At 40.3% G+C, this 26263-nt stretch overlaps 1 protein-coding gene and 1 long non-coding RNA gene across 2 annotated transcripts in view; one reads left to right on the top strand and one right to left on the bottom strand.

Moving 5' to 3' along the window:
* Positions 1-10518: 10518 nt before the first annotated feature.
* On the top strand, positions 10519-20998 carry LOC145421610 (uncharacterized). The gene is made up of 3 exons (XR_013902984.1): positions 10519-10755; positions 18948-19209; positions 19777-20998. It is a non-coding gene; the product is annotated as an uncharacterized LOC145421610 (long non-coding RNA).
* Positions 20438-26263, bottom strand: part of mtpn (myotrophin) — a 20752-nt gene continuing 14926 nt past the window's right edge. The window contains exon 4 of the mRNA XM_026147448.2: positions 20438-21852. Within this exon, the coding sequence (XP_026003233.1) occupies positions 21766-21852 (87 nt within the window). The 3' untranslated portion in view covers positions 20438-21765. The remainder of the gene's footprint in view (positions 21853-26263) is intronic.

The following is a 26263-nucleotide window of genomic DNA, read 5'->3' as shown; positions in this document are numbered from 1 at the left end:
GGAGGAAAAGCTCAACTCTCAGCGCCGAACAAAAGGGAAAACTGGTGCACAGGTATTTCCAATGCTGTCACATTGTGCACAGTGACCGCTGGAGCAAGTAAATACTTTACTTCCTCCTTTTTAATTTCTGCACCCCAAGCCAATCGGGTGGGTTTGACATTGTAATTCCGGTCCACCATTTGGTTGTCTGCTACAACACCCGTGACATGTCTGCATAGCGGTTCCCTCTAATTCCACCAGCAAGTAAAAGAAAAAGGAGACAGATACAAACAAGCATAATCAATCCCCCTGAGAACCTTTTGGTGATGGGTTAAACAAGTGCCCCAGCTGCCAGCAGCCATTAGCAACTGTGGCTAGTGCCAGCTCTGACAGAGCATGGGGATGTTTAGGACTCAGAGATAATTTGAAAAAAGCCCTATAATTGGCTGCAAACTGTCTGACAGCTTTGAGTGGACGTCCTTTGGGCCTCTGTATCGATGAATCTTCCTGATATGAGCCTGAAACCTCACTATCTTCCTCTGGAATAGGTGGTATATTTTGGAAATCTAATGGCCTTTGCTAAAACTTGCTTAATCGACAAGTTCTCTAAACTTAGAGAAAGGCTGTCTGGTAAAGGTGATCTGAGAGTACTGAGGGGAAAGATGGAGTGCAGTGGTGGCGATGCGCCTTTTAAGGTCTGGTTCCACTTTCTCAACAAATACAACTGCAGGAAATGATTAATAACTAGCCCCTGTGAAAATCCCTCTCTCTGACTTCACAATGGCTCACTGTTAGCTCAGTGATTCCCAAGATCCTGCAGCTTCCTTTCTTCAAACTAGCAGGTCACTCTGACATTAATGCAGCATTCAGCTGCTGGACAATGCCCATTATGTTATGGAATGCTAATTAGGTAATAGAAAGCTGTTCAAACACCAAATAAAATATCCAATAAACATAACGTAAAAGGGGTTCAGTTAAAAGGACTAGATGTTACAGTCCCTGCCCACATAGCAAGCAGGTCTGGCCCGGATCTGGTATCAAGCCGGCACTGCTGGCTGACTTCTGGCATGATAAGACGTATGTCATCCAGATATGGGCCAGGCCTGGCAATTACGCCACTGTTTATGTGATGGCATGCCATATCTGGGATGGTTTGGTCCTGATTATGCTTGTTTGCTATGTGGGCTCAGGCCCATAGAAAACAGGTCTCGGCGGGATCTGGCATCAAGCTGGCACTTCTGACTGACTGGTGTCATGGCAGAGTGTATGTCAATCAGATGTGGGCCAGGTCTGGCAATGATGCACTATTTATGTTCCTGTTTTTCTCTTTTAGTTATAAGACCCAAATGCCATGTTGCAATACTATACTGCTATGGTAGCCAACGTTTCAAATGCAGCTTTGACAGGTTTGTGAGTTTACACTTTATCCAAAACCTAGTGAGAGTTTACTCATCTTTGCCAGCGCCTGGCTGTAGCTCAGGAGGTAGAGTAGGTCACCTACTGATTGGAAGGTTAGTGGTTCGATTCCTGGCTCCTTCAGTCTGCATGTTGTAAGTGTGAATGTGTAAGAAAGTAGTTAGGAAGCACTCGGTTAAGAGAAAGTATGTGGTTGGGTGAATGTGGCATGTTGTATAGAGCACTTTGAGTAATCTGGGAGAGTTGAAAAATGTTATATAAGAATCAGTCCATTCACTGTCTGAACAGAGTTTTGTCATGTTACTTTTGCACTATTATACACATGTTGTTATTACATGGCTTAATTAAGGTACACATTAGGCTGACATCTGGGGTCAGCGCTGAAACTGTTCTGGGCCAGCACAGGGCCAGCAGTGTGTTTGCAACTGGCCCGTGGTTGCACACAACTTACTCATGGGCCACATACCACAGAGAATGACGGCCCTTTGGCGGCCTAGACCAGGTTTGCCAGAGGTAGACCACACATGGGCCAGCAAAGGGCCACCAGTGTGTCTGCAACTTGCCTTGTGCTGGCCCGTGTGTGGGCCACCTTTAGCAAACCAGATCTGGGCCCCAAAGGGCCGTCATTCTTTGCGGTATGTGGGCCATGTGTAAGCACATTGTGTGGGCCAGATCTGGACCATACCAACTTTGCTATGTGGGTGATAATGCATTGCTTTAGATGGAGAGACTCTTGAGGAATGGCTGTTATGAGGAAAGGCAGCCCAGAAACTTTGCCAGCAGCACACATCATTTTGTGCGCTTTAACTTTCGGTCTTTTACCCAGGCTAATCTGCCATTTTCCTTCCTTGGTTAGGTTTAGGGATTAGAGATTGATCTAGATTATCATTTTAAATTTGGGACACATCATCAGTAGTGGACCTTGGATTCATCAGGTGTTTCGGCTATTATCACTAGACACCCTCATCCAAGGAGGCCCTGCCAGGGTTGATCAGGCCCTGGAGTGTGTCACTGGTTCATGTTAAATTGTTATTTCTCTTCTTCTTTCTTCTGTTTAGTTTCCTAAAGTTCATTTTCCTATATATTCACTGCAACTGAGAAATACTTACCTCTTTAGCATTTATGGGGCCTAACTTCTTCAAAGGGATAGAAAAAGTGATAGAGAGAAGTAAGACAAAAGGGACAAGACAGGAGAGAGCAGAGAGGAGAGCCGGAAGGGGGCGCCCGATCTGGCTTCCCACACCTCCCCGCCGGATTGGGCTGTACGCTCTACCTCCCCACTGCCTCCCAGAAAAGGGAAGGGTAGTATAGTTCATACAAATGGGGATGGTGGTGCACACTAAAAATCTCCTTTTGGACTTTAATGGCGCTGCATTGGAAAAATGACCAATGTCAAAAAATGTGTGTTGATCGGCACACTTTTTCACCTCATGGCATCAAGCATATGCCTGTCAGACTGTTCGTTTAGAAAATTTAAAAAGTTAGCCTGAAGCACAATTTCTCTTAAAGATGCAGCAGATTTGATTTTCCTCCAAATGCATTCCTTTCCCTGAAATGATAGTGACGTGTACAGTTTTATATGTTTTGCAAAGGAAGAAGTACAAATGAAAAAGGCTTAGAAGCATTTTCACTCCACAACAAACACAAATATGCCACACAAGGGAGTCTTCATTGCTGTAGCACAATGAGCAACTGGAGATCTGAGCAGTTATGATCAAAATACTAGACTGTTTTGGGGTTGTTGGGTTTTTTTTTTCTTCGTAATTTCATCTTGCATTTCACAGGTTTTCTATCGTGGTGATTTAATGTGTTGCAGGTAGCATTAACTCAAAAGCGTGAGGACAACAAGTCTACACTTTTCCAAAGATCACATGGAATAGAACTATGCCTCATGCCTTTGTGGTTTTTTTGTATGTGAAGATATGGGAATTGATAGTCTAAGCTTAGACGGTTTGGTCCTTTGACACACACACACACACACGCACACACACAAAATAGCTTCAGTTTTACTATAAGCAGCAGCCTCTGTTACTGGCCCCAGTGGGGCCACATGACAGAGATCTTCCCAAGATTGAGCTTGACATAAACACGCTCTTCCTGCAAACGTCTAATTTAGTCAGCTATCGTGCACCCTGTGCCAACTAGTGTAGTGGTTTCCACTTTCACCTCACAGAAAAAAAAGGCTCCCAGGACTCTGCTGTGTGGAGCTTGCATGTTACGTTCACAACCAGCTCCCTGCCTCTCACCTCATATTTATAAGCCTGTCATTGCTCCAATAAAAATAAAGATTCTGATTTTGTATTAATGATTCAATACCTTTTGCTTGTTTATCAAGGTTAAGATTGAATTATTTTCATATTTTTGTCATCAGTCATTTTTAGATTAATAATCCCCACGCTGTGGAGAAAAAAAGCCCAAGATCCAATCTGAGTTTTCTAACACTTTTCTCCCACCGCCTGTGCTTTCCTCATTCTTCCCACCACTGTCGGTGTAACTTCATTTTCCTCACTCTCTTTTCTTCTTTTAGTCTCTCTCACATGTTTTAATCACTATCTGTTACAAAGACACACTCTTGCTTACAGTTTAATACTATTTTCAACTTTTTGGTACTAAGGCCTATCAGAAGTCAAACCAGGTCACCAAGGAAACGCCAAAATACCTGTAAATAATTTAATAATCTTTATATTGTGAAAGTTCATGTCCAAACATTTTTAAGGTTTATAAAACTTTTACGCTATAATTACATTACCATAGTTAAGTAGGTTTAAAAGCAGCAGAATACATTAGATTTAATATTATTTATAAGACACTATGTTGCCAAAAATATACTCTCTTCTGCCTTCATACACATATGACCTTGAGTGATGTCCCATTCTTAATCCATAGTGTTAAATAAAAAGAGCTTCAGCTCTTCTGAAGGATTTCCACAAGGTTTAAGAGTGCTTTCATGGTGGATTTGACCATTATGCCTGAAGTGCATTTGTAATGTCAGACACTGATGTTGGATGAGAAGGCCTGGCTCACATTCTCCGCTCTAATTTATCTCAAAGCTGTTCTATCGGGTTGAGGTCAGGACCCTGTGCAGGTCAGTATAGTTCTTCCACACCAAACCCACTCATCCATGTCTTTATGGACCTTATGTTGCGCACTAGTGTGCAGTCATGTTGGAGCAGAAAGAAGCCATCCCCAAACTGTTCCCACAAAGTTGGGAGCATGAAATTGTCCAAAAACTCTTATGGTATAATGAAACATTAAGAGTTTTTCTTTCACTGGAACTAAGGTGCCAACCCCAACTCCTCAAAAACAACCGCAAACCATAATCCCTCCCCCACCAAAGTTACACTTGGCATAGTGGAGTCAGACAAAAGTATCATTCTCCTGGCAAACCCAGACTCATCCATCAGATTGCCAGACAGAGGCGAGTGATTTATCTCTGCAGAGAGCATGTCTCCACTGCTCCAGAATCCAGTGGCGGCGTGTTTTACATCATTCATTCAACAGTTTGCATTGCATTTGGTAATATAGCAGCTGCTCACCCATGGAAACCCATCTCATGAAGCTTTCTACGCACTGTTCTCAATTTAATCTGAAGGCCACATAAAATTAGGAGATTTGGAGCAACTGACTCTTCAGAAAGTTGTCAATCTCTGTGCACTATGCACCTCAGCATCCACAGATGAGTTGCTGTCCTTCCAATTTGCTTCCACTTTCTTATAAAACAGCTAATACTTGACTGTGGAATATTTGGTATCAAGGAAATCTTACGACTGGACTTGATGCACAGGTGGCATCCTATCATGGTACCATGCTGGCATTCACTGAGGTCTTGAGAGCGACCTGTTCTTTGCATGCCTAGGTGATTGAAATTAAGACACAGTGTCATGGTGGTATTTTAAATTCCTATTCTATCGCTCTCAAACACACTGGCTTCCTCAAAACACTTTTCTTACCAAACAGTTGATGCAACATACAGCAAAGGATAATGCTACTTGATGTCTGCTGTGCTTTGCTCACCTTACTTTTGAAAGGGACTTCTTAAACACTGACTCAGTGTCCTCAGTTTACTTCTCCCTCCTCTCATTCCTTTTCTGTTTTGATATCCTGAGTTTGCTTTCTTGGGAAAAGGCAAAGACAAGCGCAATCACCTATATAGAATAAATTAGCTGTGTTTTTACAGGCGAGCCAGAGTGCAGAGTGGACTAAACCATTTAACGTTATTTTTAAGAAGTGAAAGTGGCATTAGAATCAAGGTTCAGCCACCAGCTGATTTATTTAGGCAATTTAATTGTGACACTAATGACTTAATTAGATTTAATGAACAAAAAACTGAAAGCAAAAACAAACTTTTCATTACAAACTTGCAAGTACCCCTCCCACCACTGGGGTCTTGGACAGTCAGTTTTTTCCCCACTATTATGCCCCTGGTAGTATTTCTTGAAGTGAAATCACTGACCTGGACGGTGATCAGATACAGAGAATGAGTGTGCCACAAGAAGACAAGAGAACCAACTGCAAAGACAAAGTTCACCATACTTTAATTGATCCGGCCAGTATAAAAGGAAGTGAAACATTGGAACACTTTATTAACATAATAACTATAATTAACTAACTTAATTAACTAACTAACTAATTAACTATGAGCCACAGTGGGCGACCGTGGCTCAGGGGGTTGGGAAGCGTATCTGTAACCGGAAGATGGTCGGTTTGATCCCTGGGCTCTCTGTCCTGGTCGTTGTGTCCTTGGACAAGACACTTTACCCTACCGCCTACTGGTGTTGGCCAGAGGGGCCGATGGCGCGATATGACAGCCTCGCTTCTGTCAGTCTGCCCCAGGGCAGCTGTGGCTACAACCGTAGCTTGCCTCCACCAGTGTGTGAATGCGCTTTGGGTGCCTTGAAAAGCGCTATATAAATCCAATCCATTATTATTATGATTATAATAATTAACAAAAACCTCTGTTTACAACTGAATTACCTGATCATGAAGTGATGTCTGAGACTGCCATTAAGATCCACTGCTAAGGTTTAAAACTTGAGAAATTTGGATAATTCTCCGTGGTGTTGTCTGTGTATTCATTAGAAAGAAAGAAAGAAAGAAAGAAAGAAATTAAATCCAGACCAGGCTTTTGTTATGTTTGTCAGAGTGTCCCATTACAAGAGTCTGCAATTGAGCTACTTTATTAAGAAGTGTATCAGTGTCTGAAGGACATTAATGTGCTTACTGAGCTGCTCTTAATGAGGCAGCACTCTGCCATGGAGGCCACAATGGTCCTTGATGATTAAGCTCCAGAAAGTTCTTTCTGTCATATTGTTGCATATCCTGAGTGTTGTCTCGCGCGCTCTCTCTCTCTGTCTCTGTGTTGCACGAGTATTTTCTTTGTTCCTTAGCAATTTCTTTGTGTGCTTTTTGCATTGTGAGGACCACAAACATCAGACACGCCTATTAAAATAGAAGGAATATGTGTGGATTCCTAATAATTAAACACAGTGGATAACAGGGAGTAGAGAGCCTTGGGAATTCTGTTTCTCTATTCCTTAGTTGCTCCTTAGTAAGACAGGGGAGAAGACGAAGACTTACTGTCATCTATTGGTGAGAAGAGACGTGATCATAATAGATGAGAGCATGGCAGATGCAAACATTAGTCAAACCAGACAACACAAGTGAAGACATAAGCCCTGTCGTTATAGACTTGGTCTCAGCCTCAAGTGCTACCTGTACTATTAGTCACTCAGTTCCCTCTAACACTGTGCCAAGGACAGACACCAGTGCCCTGAGAAAATAAATGAATCAATAGGAAAAACAAAGAAGATCTTTCAAAGATTTCTCAGTACCACAGGCTACAGTTACTAGCACTCCACTGGAGTGTCCTTACTCATTGTGACTAAGAAGAATGGCTGATAGTCCGAAGTCCTTCTTAAGTCTTTGTGACAGAGTATGGTACAGCAAGTTGCCCAGGAAAGTTCACAGCTGTTGTAAATTACTCGGAATGGCCACTTTTTGAAGTTTCATTTATTGATTTCTGGGCATTAGAAAGTAGAAAACTTTAAAACAAGCCAACAGAAGCAGAGCCAGCTCACCAAATGTCTGGTGTTTGGTGCTTGGCAGGCTTGGCGTGAGCTTTTCTGTCTAAAACCCTGCAGATGAGAACAGTGAAACAGAAGTGTGCATTTAAATCTGTCATCAAAACCAACACAGCCAAACAGCTATAGCTGAATACAATTTGCACAGCCGCTCAGTGACCTCCAAGAGGTTTCTGTGGTGGCAAGTTACATTTTTTGCTTCAAAGGCAAAGACTTTAATTCATTAGGTGAGGTAGCTGATCAGCAGCAGAGTTGAGGTTTTTATGAGTGTGCTCTAGAGGATCTGTTTTGGGACTGGAAAAAACCCAACCTGGACCCTCATGTATAAAAGTGTTCTCCCATTCATGCTAGAACTATGTTTTAAGATCAAGGTCAATGATGGGCTTAATATAACAGCTGTCATGAAGAGGTTTAAACACTCAACTCCAGAGACCGGGTAAAAAGTAAAAAAGGCAGACTTTACTTATGATAAAAACAGTTTGACACACAGCTGATCAGTCGAACAGAGCAACGAAACAGAGTCAAGAGGCAGAGTCAAAACTTATGACAAGAGGAGGAAAAAAGAGTCAGGTGCACAGGATTTATGAGAGGAAAAGAAGGTTTAAATGCTCAACACATGGTATGCTGATGATCTGACAAAGAAAGAGGGAAAATGGCGACTAAATTTACACACAGGACAATATGAAACAGGTGCAACACATTTGAGCAGGGCAAGCAATCACACTGGCAAGAACCACCTGAAGGCCTTGAAACGATAAAGTACATTTAAAAAGTTAAACAGGAAACAACAGAGGTGAGAGATAATCATAGCTTGAGAGCTAGGTGGAAACTTATGCTTACATTTCCATTCATCGATCCATGTTCTGCAGGCCAGCCCAGAGATATAATCTCTCTAGTGTCCTAGATTTACCCCTGGGCCTTCTCCCAGTTGGATAAGAAAACCTCACCCAAGAAGCACCCAGGAGGCATCCTAGCCAGATACCTGAACCACCTCAAATGGCCCCTTTCGATATGGTGGAGCAGCTCACCACAGCATCCCTCTCAAATGACTTAAGTCTTCACCCTCTCTCTAAGGGAAAGGCCAGCCACCCTTCAGACAAAGCTCATTTCTGCTCTGTGTGTCCGTGACCTTGTTCTTTCGGTCACTAACCAAAACTCATGACCATTGTTGAGGGTATTGGATATGTATAAACAAGAAAAATTGACAGATACGCTTTTATGCTCAGCTCTCTCTTCTTCACGAAGGCCAGTACAGCGTCTACCTTACTGTGGACCCTGTGGGCCTTCTCTTTAAACTTACATTTATTTCATAAAATACTGAGCATAAAAAAACACATGCCATAGCGTATTATATCAGCTAGTTTACCCTCCAAAGCGGACATAATTTATGATATGAAAGTCTTGCTGTATGAAGGAATACCTGAATTATGATAAGACATGACAGGAAGATAAACTCATTAGTACAGTATTCACAAGGATATAAATCAAGTGAACCAAAGTGTCGGCTTCTGTGTATCAGTGTCTGCTGATCATTAGAAAGAATGCAGGTTTAAGGCACATCCACATTGATCCTTTCAGACCAGAGGCTGCTTTTGTCTTCTATATACAGTTTATGCACCAGACAAAGAAAACCCATTGATTCATGCTCTTCATGACTAATTTTCACCCCGCCATTAACCTGTCACAACAGCAACCAATATTTGGAGCAGGTGGCACTTTGCTTCATCTTCAGCTATCCAATTGTGGTGTCAGGAGTAAAAGTAACCCACTTTGGCTTTATTTTTTTGTATTTTACGTGACAGAAATGTGACTCAGAGCAGTCTTTCATAGCCTATAGCCTCTGCACTTCAAGGTTCGATTGTCTGAGTCTTCTCTCTGCAAATGCTTTTTTATTTTTTCTCAGACTATTGCTATAAATCGTATGCCCTGCTCATTCTAAAATGCAGTTTAACAGCAATTCAGCATTGTGGTCCTGTCTCCAGGCTCCATGGAAGTGAAATACTATCTTGACAAGTAACTTTTAGATAGATAAGGTTTCATACTCCTCTGTGACAATCACAGAGGAATTGGACCCAAATGCAGGACACACAGAGAGGCAGAGGAAGTTCCAAAAAAATCTAAATCTCCAATCTACTGTACAACAAGCAGGAATCATACATGAACAGTAAAGATTATCAGTCATCAACTGAAGCAAGCAAAGTCAGCAAGGGGCTTTCATAAACAGGCTGAACCCATATGGCAGAAAGTCAAACAGAAACAGAGATGTCAAGATAAAACAGGAAGTGACTAAACAGAAACATCATGAGAGTAACATATGTAAGGAAACAATTGCCTTAAATTAATGGGTGAGCCTACCTTGTTAGACCTTGCAATCAGGAATAATGTTTATTTAAGACATTACCTGATGTTTGATTATGTAGTTAAGATACACAACCTATACAAGCAACCTTTAAATCTGCTTATATTTGACTTATGTGCGGATGAATTACTCCACATTGTTATTGTGTGGCATTTTAACACATGGACTGCAGCCAGAAATGTTTCTTGGCACTACCCAACCGAGTCTGACGCTATCAAATTAGACTTGATGGGACTTGAACTGATCCTGAACCTGCCAGCTCCTTGATCCAAAACCCATGCAATGACAGATTGTGCTGATTTGACCTGATGTAGGAAGTGCATGTAACATTTCATTACAAGCAAGTGGAAGTGAAAGTGTGCTCTGCATCTTGCATGCCCTACTACATGGTATTCCCAGCAACGATAACATGACTGAAGCTGATGATGTCCTTCTCTTCGTGCAGGATCTGTAAAAGGTCAACTGGTCGTGACCTGGTTAACATGACATTGTCCGGAGTTCATGTATGAAAATGGCATTAGGGCAGTTTGAGCAGAATTGAAGGTGAGCCAGTATGATTGAGCTCCGATAAGTGGTGAAGGGGAGAGTGGGGATAGAGGCTGGGATCAATTTGCATATTCATGATTCACACATACTAATGAAGTGTAAAGTTACATTTAAGCCATTTTAAAGCCTGAAGGGAAATGTAAAAACTCCAATGTAATCTGATGAAGAGATGAGTTTGAGATGAGTTTTAAAGCTTTTAATGAATACTAGGCAAGGGACTTCCACACTAAACCATCTTATTTATTGAAATATGAACCCTGCAAAAGATTTTCCTGTACTTATTATATTTGTTACAGGATCTTAATGCTTCAGAGGTTTATTGCATCAATGTTTACCTGGATCTGTGGAGAGAGTCAGCTGGATTTGCAAACAGAGGTAAGCTAAATACAGAAGAGTATCAGTTATCAAGTATTAATGTTTATTTTACCGTTTAAAGCGATCTGTTTTATACGCTTGTGTCCTAGGTTCTTGACTCCTTATCTCTACCTTGTACAAGCTGTCTGACTAAAACAATATCACTCCTTTTTACATTCACTGGCCACTTTATTGCAGATTCATTTGGCTGGATATGTAGTGAAACTGTAAATATATTGTTACACTACATCTCAAAAGTGTTCACTGGATTTAGATATGGTGACTGTGTAGGTCATTTGATTACAGTGAATTCATTATGTTCAAGAAACCAGTCTGAGATCATTTGAGCTTTGTGACAAGGTGCAACATTCTGTTGGAAGCAGACATCAGAAGATGGGTACACAGTGGTCACAAAGGGATGGACATGGTCAGCAACAATACTCACGTAGGCATGTAAGAGCTACTCAGTTGGCTCAAATTGGCCAAAAACATAAATGTCCCACACACTTACACCAGCATCAAGAGTTAAGTCGACAAACATAATAATGACTCTCCTATTATTTCCAATTAAAACTTTCCTACAAGCATTGTGGTTACATTGATTTTGCTGCAAATGGCTGTTCAGCTAAAAAAAATATGCAACAAGGCATCTTGTGGGGTTTGGATCCAGCTCATTGCTCACTGGAGTACAAACAAAGAAGGGCTGATAATTAAACAGTCTGTAACAAAATTATGGTTATACAAATGTATATGAGAGCACTACAGATTGCTTTAAACGTCTATTGCAGTTTTCTGTGGAGAAGCCCACTTTTTCATTTGACATCTGACAAATGAAAATTCAAAATGCAGAAGTTGACTTCAGATAAATTTTAATGAAGACAAAATTCTCCTCCACGCATCAGTTCCTCTACTCCTCAGTTTCACTTCATACAGATGCAAGAACAAAATGCACACAGTAAATTTGCATGACACTATCCACAGCTCCTTTAAGTTCCTCTAAATATAAAAATAGCTGGCACTTACAGTTTCGTAAGTTTACTGCCAGCTTGTGGCCACTTAAAGTTTGGAGAATATGCAGCACTTCAGTAGGCTCTAAAGGCTTGTTGGGTGACTTATCCTAAACTACATATGGGGGATTAGTTTTCTATTACTTGGTCAGCTTAAGATGGTTTTTCCTGTTGCTGAGTGGGTTTTCCATCAGGTGCTCCAGTTTCCTCCAGCAGCCCCAAGACTGGCATGTTAGTTAATTGGTGGTTCTAAATTGGTCGTAGGTGTGGATGTGAGTGTGAATTATTGTCTCAGTTTGTTAGGCCTGTGGGTGACTGGTGACCTGTATCCTTGCCTCTGAGCTCCACTGCCCTAGTTGGAGAAGATGTTATTAAAAAGAAAAAGTGTAAATGAGAAGAATAAATGGTGAGAAAAACATATGAATGTGTCTGTGTTGCATTAATTTTAAATAGAATCTCCTCTAAACTTTTTACTCACACACCTTCTAGAAACAAGTCTTTCGCCTCAGCAGTCATTTCGGCAGTGCCGTTTTGGGGGAGGTTTTAGTTTTTGTAGACCCTATCTAAATGAATTAGGGGGAGAGCCAAAACTTCAATTTCAGTGGTCACTGGGACATAACAATTAAACGTCTAGAAGAAATGACAGCTTTTGGGGCCTAAAAATGAAGCCAATGCATTAGTGCCAAAAAAAAATTGCACTTAATCTAATGGCCACTTGAATCAGGTTCGAAACATAAATCAGTCCCCATAGACTCCGAAATGACCAACTTTAGAGCATTTTGAGTGGACGGCTTGTACAGCTTGATGCAAAAATGGTTTTAGCATCTATATAAAAGTTCCCTCTTTAACAACAGGGTTTCTTTCTTCTAAAAACACATCCATTTGAATATTAGTGAGGGCGCGGAAATTAAGGGGTATGACTGCTTTGACTGTCAACTGTCAAGACAAGGGGAGACGTAGCCCATCCTAAGACTCATCTGCTAATTTGCGTCACTGACCTTTCTGCCTTGTTTCTACTAGAGCTTTCTGAACACGTCTCTAACTTGTGCTTCAGTTTTGGTGAGTGAGATCATCTGAAATAATTGGAATAATCTGCTACATTTTATTTGTGTGCCATAAAGATTCAGCAGCAGTGAAATTTATGAATACAGTTTGCTAACCAACTTTGCTAACCCTATTAGCTCTGATTAGCATTCCACCTTCTCATCCAAATGTGGTCATTTCTAGCTTTGAAAACTAACAGAGCAGCAGGCAGAATGCAGCATTAAGACTTTAAAACCAACTAGTAAACATGGGGCTATATTCATCAGCTTAGGATCTACATCTGCTAGTTAAATGTTTTTAAAAAAGTGATTTACTTCGCCCAAAATTAAGTTGAAAGAATATCCCTGCAGGTCTTCCTTCTACTGCACATACTTATTCATACAGTATTTCCAGAAAAATGTACACCTTGGAAATATTAGAAAGATACACCTGCTAACAAATGGCTGAAAGTCTGTGTATGTATCACATTTGTTTATACTTTCTCACCTTTCCAACTGAACTGATTGTATTAACTATGATGAACTTGTTCTCAAGCAAAGTTTTACCTTTTTTTTTTTAGCTAAATATATACAAACTAATGTTAAAATCAATCTTTGGTGTATTTCCTGTTTTGTCCTTTTCTTTGTTAGTTTTTTTTTTACTCGAGAATCCACCATTACTAATAAACTTAGCTAAGAAATTACTATTAATTCAAGGCAAACAAGTAAGTGACTTCAATCAGGAGTTTGTTTCAACAAAACAACAAGTTGCTGACAAGAACAAATTGGAGCTACAGGGAATAGACAGTGAACCATGAATTGAAATACTGCCTTTTTATCTTTAGGCTGCTGGAGACGACATGCTTTACAATATAATTTAGTTTGCAACCAGGGGGTAAAGCCACTTCTCAGTGCAAAAACCTTATGAAGCCTAAATGTCCATTAAAAACTGCACCTAAAGCTAGATTAGTCTTCTCGAAAACAACATACACAGGATCACCCCAATTCAGTTGTTTAATCAAAATACACATTTGGTGAGTGAGCATCAGTTTATTGCATCCTTTTGATCTGATAGCTGATTTCATGGTTGGCTTGCCTTCAGGCCATGTGACTGCTGAAAAAGTACAAAGAACTTATAGATTTGCTGAAAATCAGTTAAAAGCTAAGATAATGCATGAGGCATGGAGTCAATAATAGATTATAAAAGAGAGAGAGAGAGGTACCCAAAAGGCAATCAGAGTCTGTATTAATTATGCTAATGATTTGGATTTGCCACTTCATTAACCACCATTTTGAGCTGGTTGATCACAAGGGTAGCTCTGCATAAATTCTCTGTGTGTGGAAAAAACAAACACATGACAGTCAGAGAGACTGTGTGTGTCATTGTGTGTACTTGTTCACGCGCATACGTGGGCACACATGCTAATTATCGTAATTACTGTAAAGACGCTCGGATTTCAATTAGGTTCTATCCCTGAATGTACGTGACTGATACAGTATAAATTTCCCCTGACTGGCAATCCGTCATTATCACAAATGTTTTTAATTATTTCTTACGTGTTGCTTTCTATTTAAATGCAAACACTGGTTGCATAATTATTCATGGAAAAAAATCCCACTATTGGTTACATTAAAAAGAGAGAATTCAGTTGAACCCATGTATGACTTCCAAATGCCTTTTTCTTATACGTCTGAGGCAACCTAGGTCAAGCAGTGAGTTCGTGATTTTTCTGACTTTTGGAAAACTTGTGTGAATTTTAAGTTACATTTGTGGAATAAAGAAATACAAAAAATGAAATGAGGGTGACAGATTAACACATTACAGGAGCACTGTGCCACATACAGAGTGACAAGGCCAAACTAATAACCCTAAACAGGATTAGTGTTGCTTTGAAAGCCCGTGGATTGTCCGGGGATCTTGTACAGCGTGTAGCGAACAATTCAAAAATCAAATGAAAACGTATTGCCGTTTATTCATTTGACATTTATTGCAAGCCTGAATCGCATGCTTTCTTTTGCAGCCCTCAATATTATTTGCTGGCGCGACAAAGACAAAGGGAAAAATTGGCTCTTTTAAATTACAAGAATGTAACTGTCAGCCCTGAGCCAAGAGCAGACCTCAGTTTTTCCTGGTCGTTCACTTTGAAAGTGATTTAAATGAGCAGAAATAAGATGTTACGGGTTGGAGGGTGGAAGCATGGAGATGAGGCTGTCAAAATGTGGCCAAGTCATTTTATCTTGACGTTTGCCCACACGGCAGTAATTGATTTGTCTTTGTTCGCAGGCGTGAGCATGCAAACATGGAAAGTGGCCTACAGAGGCATGTGCCTTTCCTGTTATATAAAGCACTGCAGCTTTCAGCAACATCTCTCAGTCTCCACCTTCCCTCCAGGTGTGCTCATTTGACAGGACCTGATCTCTTGTAGCTCTTCAGTTCAGGATACAACTCAGTTACATACTCACTTGCTCTGTCCCCGAGGTTTTTCCTGCAGGTCCATCATTACTAACCTTTGTCGTGTAAACAAGCAGTGTTTAACCTTGCATAACTTTTCAATTCTGCTTGAGCTCAAGTGTTTCACATTAATATAGACGGAAATGTGTAGTAAATAACTCACAAGACATCTAGAAATGTCCACTTTTTATGAGTGATGGTTTTCTTCAAAATTTTTGTCAGTTTAAAGTTTATTCTACAAGTAATCTTTAAAAAAAAATCAATCAAGTGCTGTGAAAAGTAGTTACTATATATACTTTTTTTTTTTAAAATGTGAGTGAGAGATTGTCATACAGAGCCGATGATGTTTAATTTGAATATACCCCGGGGAGTTTTTGATACCAGTAGCATAATGGAGCTGTTTTTATATGAGGATCCTGCTGGCTGAATGACTGAATGTAAACAGTTTGAATTTCATTTACATGTAAACTCAGACAATACCTTAGATGGAATTTAACCCACGACGTGCACTTTGGTTGCTGTTAATAATGAGGAGTTAGGAAAGTAGCTTATAGATAGGCATATGAACACCAGTGCCACGTCACACGAAGGCTGAACTTAATTTATATGTAGGAACAACAGCTTAGTACTTTCTTGGAGTAGTTTTATGTCAACTTTGGGTAAGGATTGTGATCCAAAAACCTTTGTTTTACAGACAGTGGTAGATGCTGAATAATGTAGCAGTACTCAATCACAATTAAGGGTAATTTCACTGACATTTGTGTACAATGGTTTGGCCTTTGGTATGATGAAACATTAATTTAATTTGTGATACGGCTGTCACACTAAATGATGAAACTGACCGCGACAATAGTTGGTATGATTGCTATAATTTGATGGTGGATGACCGGATGAGTGCCTTTTCTGTATCAGAACTGCCTGTCCTGTTATTATAAAGAGTTTATTTGAATCCAGACATTCAGACAAATCTAGTGGGAGTCAAAATCAGTCCATGATTCATAATGGAATTGCTCGAGGCGATAGATTGGTATGGCAACAAAGATTAGAGTGTGCAGTTTTTTATATTTGTGACAGAGTTGCTTAAGTTCACAAATACTGATTAGATTGCCCAAGGCTACAAGAAAAACCAAAGGTAAAATTTGTCAAACAGCATGATATTCCTTGTACTAGAAAATTACCGCAGTTATTCATATAATCCCATTATACTAAATAACAGTGGAATGACAGTTTTTGTTTATGTAAAATAAATAGACTGGAAAAAGGAAAATTAAAGTATGGCAAGACCCCTTTTCTCACCTAATAAACCTATACGAGGCTTGCCATCCATCAATCCATCTCCTGCCAGGGCCAGGCTGCAGGGGCAGCAATCTAAGCAGAAAAACCCAGACCTCCCTCTCCCCAGCCACCTCCTCCAGGGGAACAACACGGTATTCTCAGGCCAGCAAAAAGATCTATTCTCTTGAGCATGGGTCTGCCCTGGGGCCTCCTCCAAATAAGACATACTAGGAACACTGCCCAGGAGGCATTCTAAACTGGAACCAACTCAGATGGCTCTTTTCCATATGGAGGAGTATTGGCTCTAGTGAGTCCCTCACCAACTTGTGTAGATCAACAGGTAAATAAATAGCTTTGCTTTTATGCTCACTTTTCACCACAACAACCATGGCCTCAAACTTGGAGGTGCTAATTCTCATTCCTGCCCTTTGACACTAGTCTACGAACCACTCCAGTGCAAGCTGGGGGCCACCACCTGATGAAGCCAACAGAACCACATCAGCAAAAAAAAAAAAAGTAGAAACAAGATCTTGAGAACACCAAAGTGAAAACTGTTGACCAACCCATAAAAAATATGTACAGGACTGCTGACATATATATATATACATATATATATACACATATACATACATACATATATACACATGTATAAGGGTCCTAAGGTCTAGCCTTAGGACCCTTACTGGATACAGACACCCCAGGCAGGAATCGAACTTGCGATCCTCTGTCCCAAAGGCGTGTAGTCTAACCACTACGCTATCCAGCTGCTGATCCAACTGTCTGTCACACATGAAGCCCTACCTCGACAGCAAGGGCCGCGAGCTGCCGTCGGCTTTCGACTTTGTCGAATTCACTCGCTCGCTCTTTGTCAACTGATCCTTTCCCCTCATGTGTGACAGACAGTTATATATATATATACTAGAGATGGCACGATACCACTTTTTTATGTCCGATACCGATATCATAAATTTGGATATCTGCCGATACCGATATGAATCCGATATAGTGTTTTTTAATCAACAAAACTGTTTTTTAAATATCTTGCTATGGATTCTTCGATACCCAACATCCACAATGACGGCGAAACAACTAGTAGCTCAGTGTTCCAACATTCGAAAAGGCTGGGGTCTATCACACCAGGCAAGACCCCAGGTGCAGGCTGTGTAAAGATGCCCCAGAGACAGTCCAGCACATAACAGCAGGGTGCAAGATGCTAGCAGGCAAGGCATACATGGAACGCCATAACCAAGTGGCCGCATAGTGTACAGGAACATCTGTGCCGAGTACAACCTGGAAGTCCCGAGGTCAAAATGGGAGATGCCCCCAAGGGTGGTGGAGAATGACCGAGCTAAGATCCTGTGGGACTTCCAGATACAGACGGACAAAATGGTGGTGGCTAACCAACCACCATAGTGGTGGTAGACAAACAGAAGAAGGCGGCCGTAGTGATCGATGTAGCGGTTCCGAATGACAGCAATATCAGGAAGAAGGAACACGAGAAGCTGGAGAAATACCAAGGGCTCAGAGAAGAGCTCGAGAGGATGTGGAGGGTGAAGGTAACGGTGGTCCCCGTGGTAATCGGAGCACTAGGTGCGGTGACTCCCAAGCTAGGCCAGTGGCTCCAGCAGATCCCGGGAACAACATCGGAAATCTCTGTCCAGAAGAGCGCAGTCCTGGGAACAGCTAAGATACTGCGCAGGACCCTCAAGCTCCCAGGCCTCTGGTAGAGGACCCGAGCTTGAAGGATAAACCGCCCGCAGGGGCGTGCTGGGTGTGTGTATATATATATATATATACATATATATATATTTTGCTGGCAACGCATACTAACCTTTCAGTCTGGGGTACAGGGATCAAAAGGCTCATAGCAACAGGCCAGAAACCCCATACTCCTATGACATATCCCACAGATACCTTGAGGGATGCTGTTGAATGCCTTCTCTAAGTTCAACTAATAGGCAGATGCCCCTACTGTAGATCTTTCCAGGCAGGCTGAGTAGTGTGATCCCCCTATAATCAGCATACACCCTCCAAACTTCCTTTTTAACCTCCTAGGACCTGGCGTCCACATATGTGGACATCACATTTTGGGTTAGACTAAAATACTCAATTTTGCTCTACATGGGCCTGATATCCATTTATGAGGACATTATGCTGCTACTGTTCTATCAAAATTTTAAACAAATATCCTCATATGTGGATCTTATTTTTCTTAGAAACAAAAATAAGGTTAAAAAAAATCTGGTAATTCTTTGTTTTTACATTCATCAGGCCCTAATATTCCCAAATATCAAAGAGAAATTAAAAATGCATGTCGTGGAAGAGTTCGGGTCTTAGGAGGTTAATGATGGGAACCACCACCCCAGAAGCACCGTCCCCAGATCAGAATACTTTATTAATCCCTGAGGAAATTATCTAATTATTGTTTAATTATGTTATGTATTTATCTCCATGCAGTGTTGCAGAGGTGTGTCAACCGAGACACTTGGACAACATCCTAGACCTTAAGGAAATATGAGCCAATCTCACCCACTCCAGTGGCCCACCAGCAAGTTGGCTAACTATCTCAGTAACCTCGCTGCTAGTGATGGGCGAGCCATCCCCCTTACTTTGTTTCCTCTATAAAAGGAGTGTCAGCAGATCCCTGGGAGTATTTCTTTCACCACCTGTCTATATCCTCATTCGAAGTCAACAACACCACACATGCATTATACACCATGTGAGTAGAACACTGCCAAAAGTTTTGAGTTGGTGACCTCTGTGCACTATACACTTCAGCATTCACTGATCCCACTGTTATTTTACATGGCCAACCACTTCTTAGCTGACTTGCTGTCATTCCCAGTCACTTCCAGTTTGTCAAAATACCACTAACAGTTTACTGCAGAATACTTAGTAGTGAGAAAATTTCATGACTGGAGTTGTTGCAGCTGTAGCATACGATCATGGTACCACACTGGCATTCAGGCTATGAGAGCGATCGACTCTTTCACAAAGGTGCTTGATTTTATACACCTGTGACCATGGAAGTGATTGGAATACCTGAATTCAATGATTTGGGTGAGTGAATAAATAATTTCACAATATAGTGTAGCTGCCTAAGATGATGAGCACTCTAACATTAGCTATTAAGGAGAGGCACACTAGTTTCAAATTTTTAGCTCATTTTCCAATTATCCCACTTTGTTTACAGATCTTCATTCATTCTATTAACCAATTATCACAAGTTAGAGAAATGAGTGCAACTAGAGTTCATCCTGTTTACTGTGCTTGTACTCTATTACAGCCATTACTTGTGTAGCGCTGACTCTACTGCCACAAGGATTTTAACACATGCAGCAGGTAATATTTAAGGTAAGGTAGTTTTACCAGGACAATCAATGACTGTTTGATTACTTGGCATTATACTGTGAAAGCTCTTTGTGCTGATTGCACAAATCAGTAAATTACGTTAAGTTTCTGCAAGTCCCAAGATAATGCATTTAATGTAATACTAACTTTCAAATCCTAAAAACACCAATATAGAACCGTATCACTTTGATGTTTGCTGAGGTGTTGATGGCTGCATCACACATATAAATGTGGTTTTGGTATCAACAAGTCTGTGAAGAGCATCCCTCTTGGTAAAACATTCTGCTGAAGTCAACACCTCAACAAGATTTTGTTACAAGCAGCACTGTGGTGTCAGCAAATCCCATCTTGAGTGAATTCAGCATAAAAATCACAGTAATGCCCTCATCTAATCCAACTTAAAGGTCACCACAGTGCACAACAGAAATGTGACAAATTTAAGGGAATGCGTTTTGCCACAGAAAATGTGCTTCTGCTTTAGATAATAAAGAAAGCATTCTCACAGCTGACCCATCATTAATCTTAAACATCTTTTTGACAGTCCTTCGCCCTTTCCCTCTCTAGTTTACAAGGAAAATGGATACTGATGACAGATGTGTTTTTTTATATTTTTATTTGTTTTTACAGACTTTTGTCACAACAAAGTCAGCAAGAGCATTCTTTTTTTTGTCTATTGCATTGTTGTAATTTGTTTGAAAGCAACCAAGAGGACAGTGACCATTTCATAGCATAAAAGCAGAGGCAGTTTTGACATGCAGCAAAACAGGCAGGGCTTTGAACTGAAAAAACGAACAAGGCAAGGGGAATAAAAAAAAAACAAAAAAAAAACCTAAAAAAAAAAAAAACCCTACCAACAACTTTCAAATCTGACTCCCATTAACCCATCACTTACAACCCCTAGAGCCCATTAGTTACAAAATACTCAGAGAAGCTGCAAGAAAAGAAAAAAAAAAAAGGGAAAGGGAGTTTTTGCTCTGAACTCTCACCCAGGGGCGGCAAAATGAAGAAAGTTCTAAAATATCTAATCCTATTATGTGCTGTTAACATTGCTTCAAAAGGGATTGAGTAACACGTTTGAAAATTGCAACATTCAAGTCATTCTAGTTAGCCAGCATGGTGATTGGTCAAAGAATAGAGAATACCTTAATGATGTAAAATTTGTGGAAAAAACACCATTTGATATGTAAGTGATACATCACCAAGTAGAAAAGAAAAATCTGACCTCTGCAGCTCCCTCAGCCAACATCTCTAAAATATTAAGCTTAGATTTGAGGGACAATTTGATCTATCTATAAAAAAAATTAAAGTACAGGAAGAGGCCACACATAATGAAATGTTAACATAATTAAACTTAATCTTTTTAGTCTTATCAAGTATAGTGCAGTGCAAGTAATGTTCATGAGAAACCCTGGCCATAAAATACTTAAACTGTGAAGTTGTAAAAATATTAACACACTACTGATCCATTACAATTTTTTCAGTATTTTTTTTACAACACAACTGCAAAAAAAAAAAAAGAAAAAAAAAGAAAAAGATGTGCATTTACTCGTATATGAAAGCTTTGTGTTTGTGTTATAGAGTCTGTTACTAATCTGAGCAGTGTTAAGATCCAGGTTCAAGAGCACTCCCCAAGTGTTTGGTCCCTAAGGGAGACATAACTGACAAGTCCTTCTGTTAAATGGCTAAAAACAGAGGACTAAGGGGAAAAAAAATCCTATCCCAAAAACCTGGGGAAAAGAGAAATTACAATGTAAGGAAGACCACCAGACAGACAAAATGAACCTCCAACAAACAGACAAAAGCATTGTTGAGACAGAGGTTGATCAGGGTCAAAGGGGCAAGTCCATCTTCTCTCAGGAGATCACTGCATCCATTTGAGTGCCCGTTCATACAGCTGCCCAGCCACCTCCCACACTGTGGTGTCTTACTTGAGCAGAGCTTTTATGGGCTCAGTAGCAGCAGCTTCAAGGGCAGTCATGCCGTCTGGTGATTTTTGGTCTTTGTCAGCTCCCTGTGGAGGAGAGGGGACACAATGTTTACTTGGTGCCTCAAACTTTAGTGACATCTGCTCAAACGTGACAGTCAAATAGTGCATTGATAACGCCGCCGTGAGCAATGTCCAAAGCTTGCGTGGCTACTTAAGAGCCGTACAGAACTAGTCAGACCCAAACTCCTTCATACACACTTCTTATTCGTTTTACCCACATCTGAAGAACTGGGAAGATTAAGGAAACCAAAACAAGGGATTAAAATCGAAGCATAGTTTTTGGACCCAAATTGCACCAGCTGTGATTTAGTTTTCAGAGCTGAACTGTGTACTCAAAAACAAAACTGTTGGGCAAGCACTGAGCCTTGAGTAGATGCATTTGGAAGCCAAGCTAAAGCGAAATCAGAAGAGGTTTGTTCCAGAAATGGGAAAAGCTCAGTCTGGGGGGGGTGCATACACATCCCTAATGAACAAAATCATTAACATCAGGAATCAGTTGATAAGATTCAACTGGAAAGAGGCCATGTTAGTTATAAAGTATCTCACAGGTTCAATTGTTCTGGTGTACAAATGCATCTTTCACTTTTTGAGAAAGATGAGTGAAAAACTCATAGACAAAAGTTACGGTAGTTGCCAAAGGAAGAGAGACAAGACTTACTTTAGACTAGCCCCTTACTCATTTGAGCTGTGATAATATGTGTATGCTGACTCTGACACTGTGGCTGTGTAGTTATTGTTATACTTTTCTTTAAGCTGCAGGGAGTCCACCCGGAAGAGGCATGTATATTTGGTTCAATTATAGTGCAGAACCAGCACAAACTGGCAGGCATGCCGACGTCCAAACAAAGCCTTGCATTCATGGTCCGATTATGAATTTTACATCAGCCAAACCCTTGCATACTCAGGGACACAGGAAAGGTATGTAGGACAATCATGAACACAACAAGGACAAGACTTTCCCTTGGTTGACTGCTTTAGGGACGCAGAAAGGCTGTGGCATAAAAGATCTTTACAGAAAAGTGAGGGTGGTCATTCAGACATAAAGCTGCCACATTCAGAGGCTATCAGATCAATGGAAAGGAGTCCATGACTAAGAGGGGCTGAAGTCACACACACTGAGACACAAATCCATTCAAGCTTTGAGGGATAACAGAATCAATGTGAAGGAGATGGGAGAAGAAATAGCCATTTAGATTAGTATGGACAAAAAACACAGACACACACACACACACAAAAACAAAGAGAGAGAGAAAGAAACAGGCCACATGTTTTAATGCATTTGTAGTGACAACAGATTTAATGGCAAAGTAGGAGTGGAAGGCCTTGCAGTGGAAACGCGTCCCTTTGTTTAGCTTGCCAAGTTTAGCCTCTTAGCAAAAGAGCTTACAGAACCAAGGCAGAGAGAGGCTATTGTTGCGTAGAGAAGCAGGGCATCAAAAACAATGTGCCCCAGTTCGAGTACCCGGTAGCAGGAGGATGGTTATCTGGGAGCAAATTCCATGCCACAAGAGCAACAGAGCATAAAGCGAGGAGAGGGATTTACCAGGGTTGAGTTGGTAACCTGTCACATCTACAGCTCTAATTGGTAAGGAAATAGAAGACAAAATGAGAGATAGCACCCCCCCTATCAGAACATACTTCACATTTCTTGGCATAATGCTCCTGTCAACACTCTAGTTAAACATGTTAGAGCTCTGTTATGCAACACTTGCGGTATGAAGACTAGTGAGACCTGTTCTCTCACTTTTTCAATGTGAATTTTATACATTTTATCTGATTATTCTGATGGTATCAAACATGCCTGTTAGAGATACTAAGTTAAATTTATGAAATTGTCTTTTTTTTAAGCATTCTTGCAAAGGATTACATAATAAAATTCACATCACTCCCATGTCTGTTAAAAATGATGATGGTTGACAGCTAACGTGTCTTAGCTGGGACATAAAACATGGATGCAAGGAGAAACAGTGGAACAGCTCTTTTCAAGGGGAATAAAATCTGACAACCAGCTTCTATAAAGCTCACTAATTAACAAAATGATAACTGATTTGGTTGTCTGTGCAGAAATTTTTTTTTAAGTGGGGCCAGTCTTCATTGTATAATGAAGAATTGATCTCACACAAAAGCTGTACATTATCAACTACAAAATAAACAATGACAAACGTTTTTTTTTTTAAGTGAAGTTGTGTGAAATTGAGTCTTTAATCAAATCCTGCAGTGTTAAAAACCCCCAAAATAAAACAAAAACAAAACGATGGCTTTGGTAGGCAGATCTTTCAATTTCTAAATAAATAAATAAATAAAAATACTTCCCTCCCCTACCTTACCTGCAAATAAACAAAGGGTTTCTTCAGTGTAATTCATCTTGTCAGAGACAGGGCAGCTTGCCAGGCAAAAAACAAATTTTTTTTTCCTGATAATAATGTTTTAATCTTTTTTCATTTATCTCAGTTTCAAAGTCTACTCCTTCTAACAAGTTAAACAATTTTTGTTCTTCTGTCACTTAACTTTCCCTAAAAATGCAGATTCATGCATACCAGGTACCTGATAACCAATTACCATAATCTCTTACTCTGATGTAGGGCTGCCACAAACGATTATTTTGATAGTCGACTAGTCACCGATTATTTATGCGATTAGTCGACTAATCAGATCATCATCCACTGGACGTAAAACTACAGCTTATTGCACCAGCAGCATCTGCTCTTATATAACTATCATTAGCTTACAGCTTTAAGCTTTTAAGGTGCTAACTAAAAATAAAGACAAGATGATAGTTTGTTTCGGTAAAGTTTAATAAACTCCTTGCTATCTAAAATATAACAGGACACCGGAGTATATTCTCTAGCATCTCACACTTCTGATAATCAGCTGTCTGCTTGACGTTTATTCAGCTGTGTAAAAACTATAACTTTAATCTCAGCCAAACCGATTTACTCAGGAACAAATAAAATACTAAAAAAAAGCCAAACAATAACATTTTTAATTTATCTAAGTGACTCATATATATTTAACCTGAGTCGCGAAAGACGGCGGTGGGTTTGAAAACAATTTGCCGGGAGTCCGGTGTTCTCACGGCGCTAGTGACCTAGCCCCCGGCTAGCTATCGAGCTAGTGGGTAACAGACGTCTCCGAAAACGTCGGAGCGCTTTTGAAAATATGTGGTGTCCTGATAAACTGAGCAGATATTTGAGGTTTACACAGATACATTCTCGCCTGAAAATATGTTAAACGTTTATTTTGTGACCCAGAAAGAATAATAAGAGTAATATTAAAACTAACTAGCTACCGCCATTGTTGGAAACTAAGCTGGGCCGCGCTATGAATTCTGGGACACAGCTGCTTCTTCTTCTTCGGGGTTTAACGGCAGCTGGCATCCTTGTACATGCTGTGCTGCCATCTTCTGTTTCAGTCCGTTATTACACTCTTAAATCCTGCTATTATTCCTGCGTCTTTTGCGATCTTACAAAGCTTCAAACGACACGTCGACTATTAAATCAGTCGTCGACGATTTTGATAGTCGACGTAATCGTGACTAGTCGACAAATCGTGGCAGCCCTACTCTGATGTGCTACTGGGTAGAGCGATATGGCCCAAACTTCATATTTTGATATTGTTTAGCTGGATGGCGATATACGATATATACCTTGATATTTTTTAAACCAATAAAGTAAGAACAAAAAGGGAGTTCTTAGTCAAAGCCATGTGTCGCAGATGTCACACAGGCACTTTTATTAACATACAGTGTAGATGTACATTAAAAAAAAAAAAAAAAAAAAACAACTCAGGAATAAATTATCAGCATCTTGATGCTGGCTGCAGGTGAAGCGATGGGGAGGGGGGAGTTGTTTTCAGTGAAGGAGAGAGGCGGGACAGAGTAACGTTGCGTAGAGACAAAAGTGGACCAAAGAGAGGCAAACCTAGACTATATCGACATAAACGATATTGTCACATCTTATCTCTCGTATAAAAATCTATCAATCTTTTTAAAAAACAAGATATATTGCCCAGTCTTACTATTGGGAAAAGAGGAGAGGAATGGAGATGATTCTCTTTATCCCTTCCCTTTTCTCCAGCTCTGGAGAGGACATTAGTCGTCGGTTCAGTCCAAACTTAATCAACCCTACAGACTAGAGCTGGGCGATATGACCCAAAATTCATATCTCGATATTTTTTAGCTGGATGGCGATATATGATATATATCTCGATGTTTTGTTTTTTTAAAGCCATAAGGTAAGAACAAAAAGAGAGTTTAGTCAAAGCTGTGTCCCAGATGTCAATTAGGCACTTTTATTAACATACAACATAGATGTACATGAAGAAATTACTCAAAAATAAATTATCAGCATTTATTAAATAATAATGCTCCATAAATAAAAGAACACAATGTTGTTTTTGTGCATAACAAAAAGCTCACAATTGTGCAGTCAAAATG

Source organism: Astatotilapia calliptera, chromosome 17 (genome assembly GCF_964374335.1).
Source record: "Astatotilapia calliptera chromosome 17, fAstCal68.1, whole genome shotgun sequence".
Taxonomy (NCBI): Eukaryota; Metazoa; Chordata; class Actinopteri; order Cichliformes; family Cichlidae; genus Astatotilapia; species Astatotilapia calliptera.
Note: the sequence above shows the minus strand (reverse complement) of the source record. Positions and strands in the feature narration are given on the sequence as shown.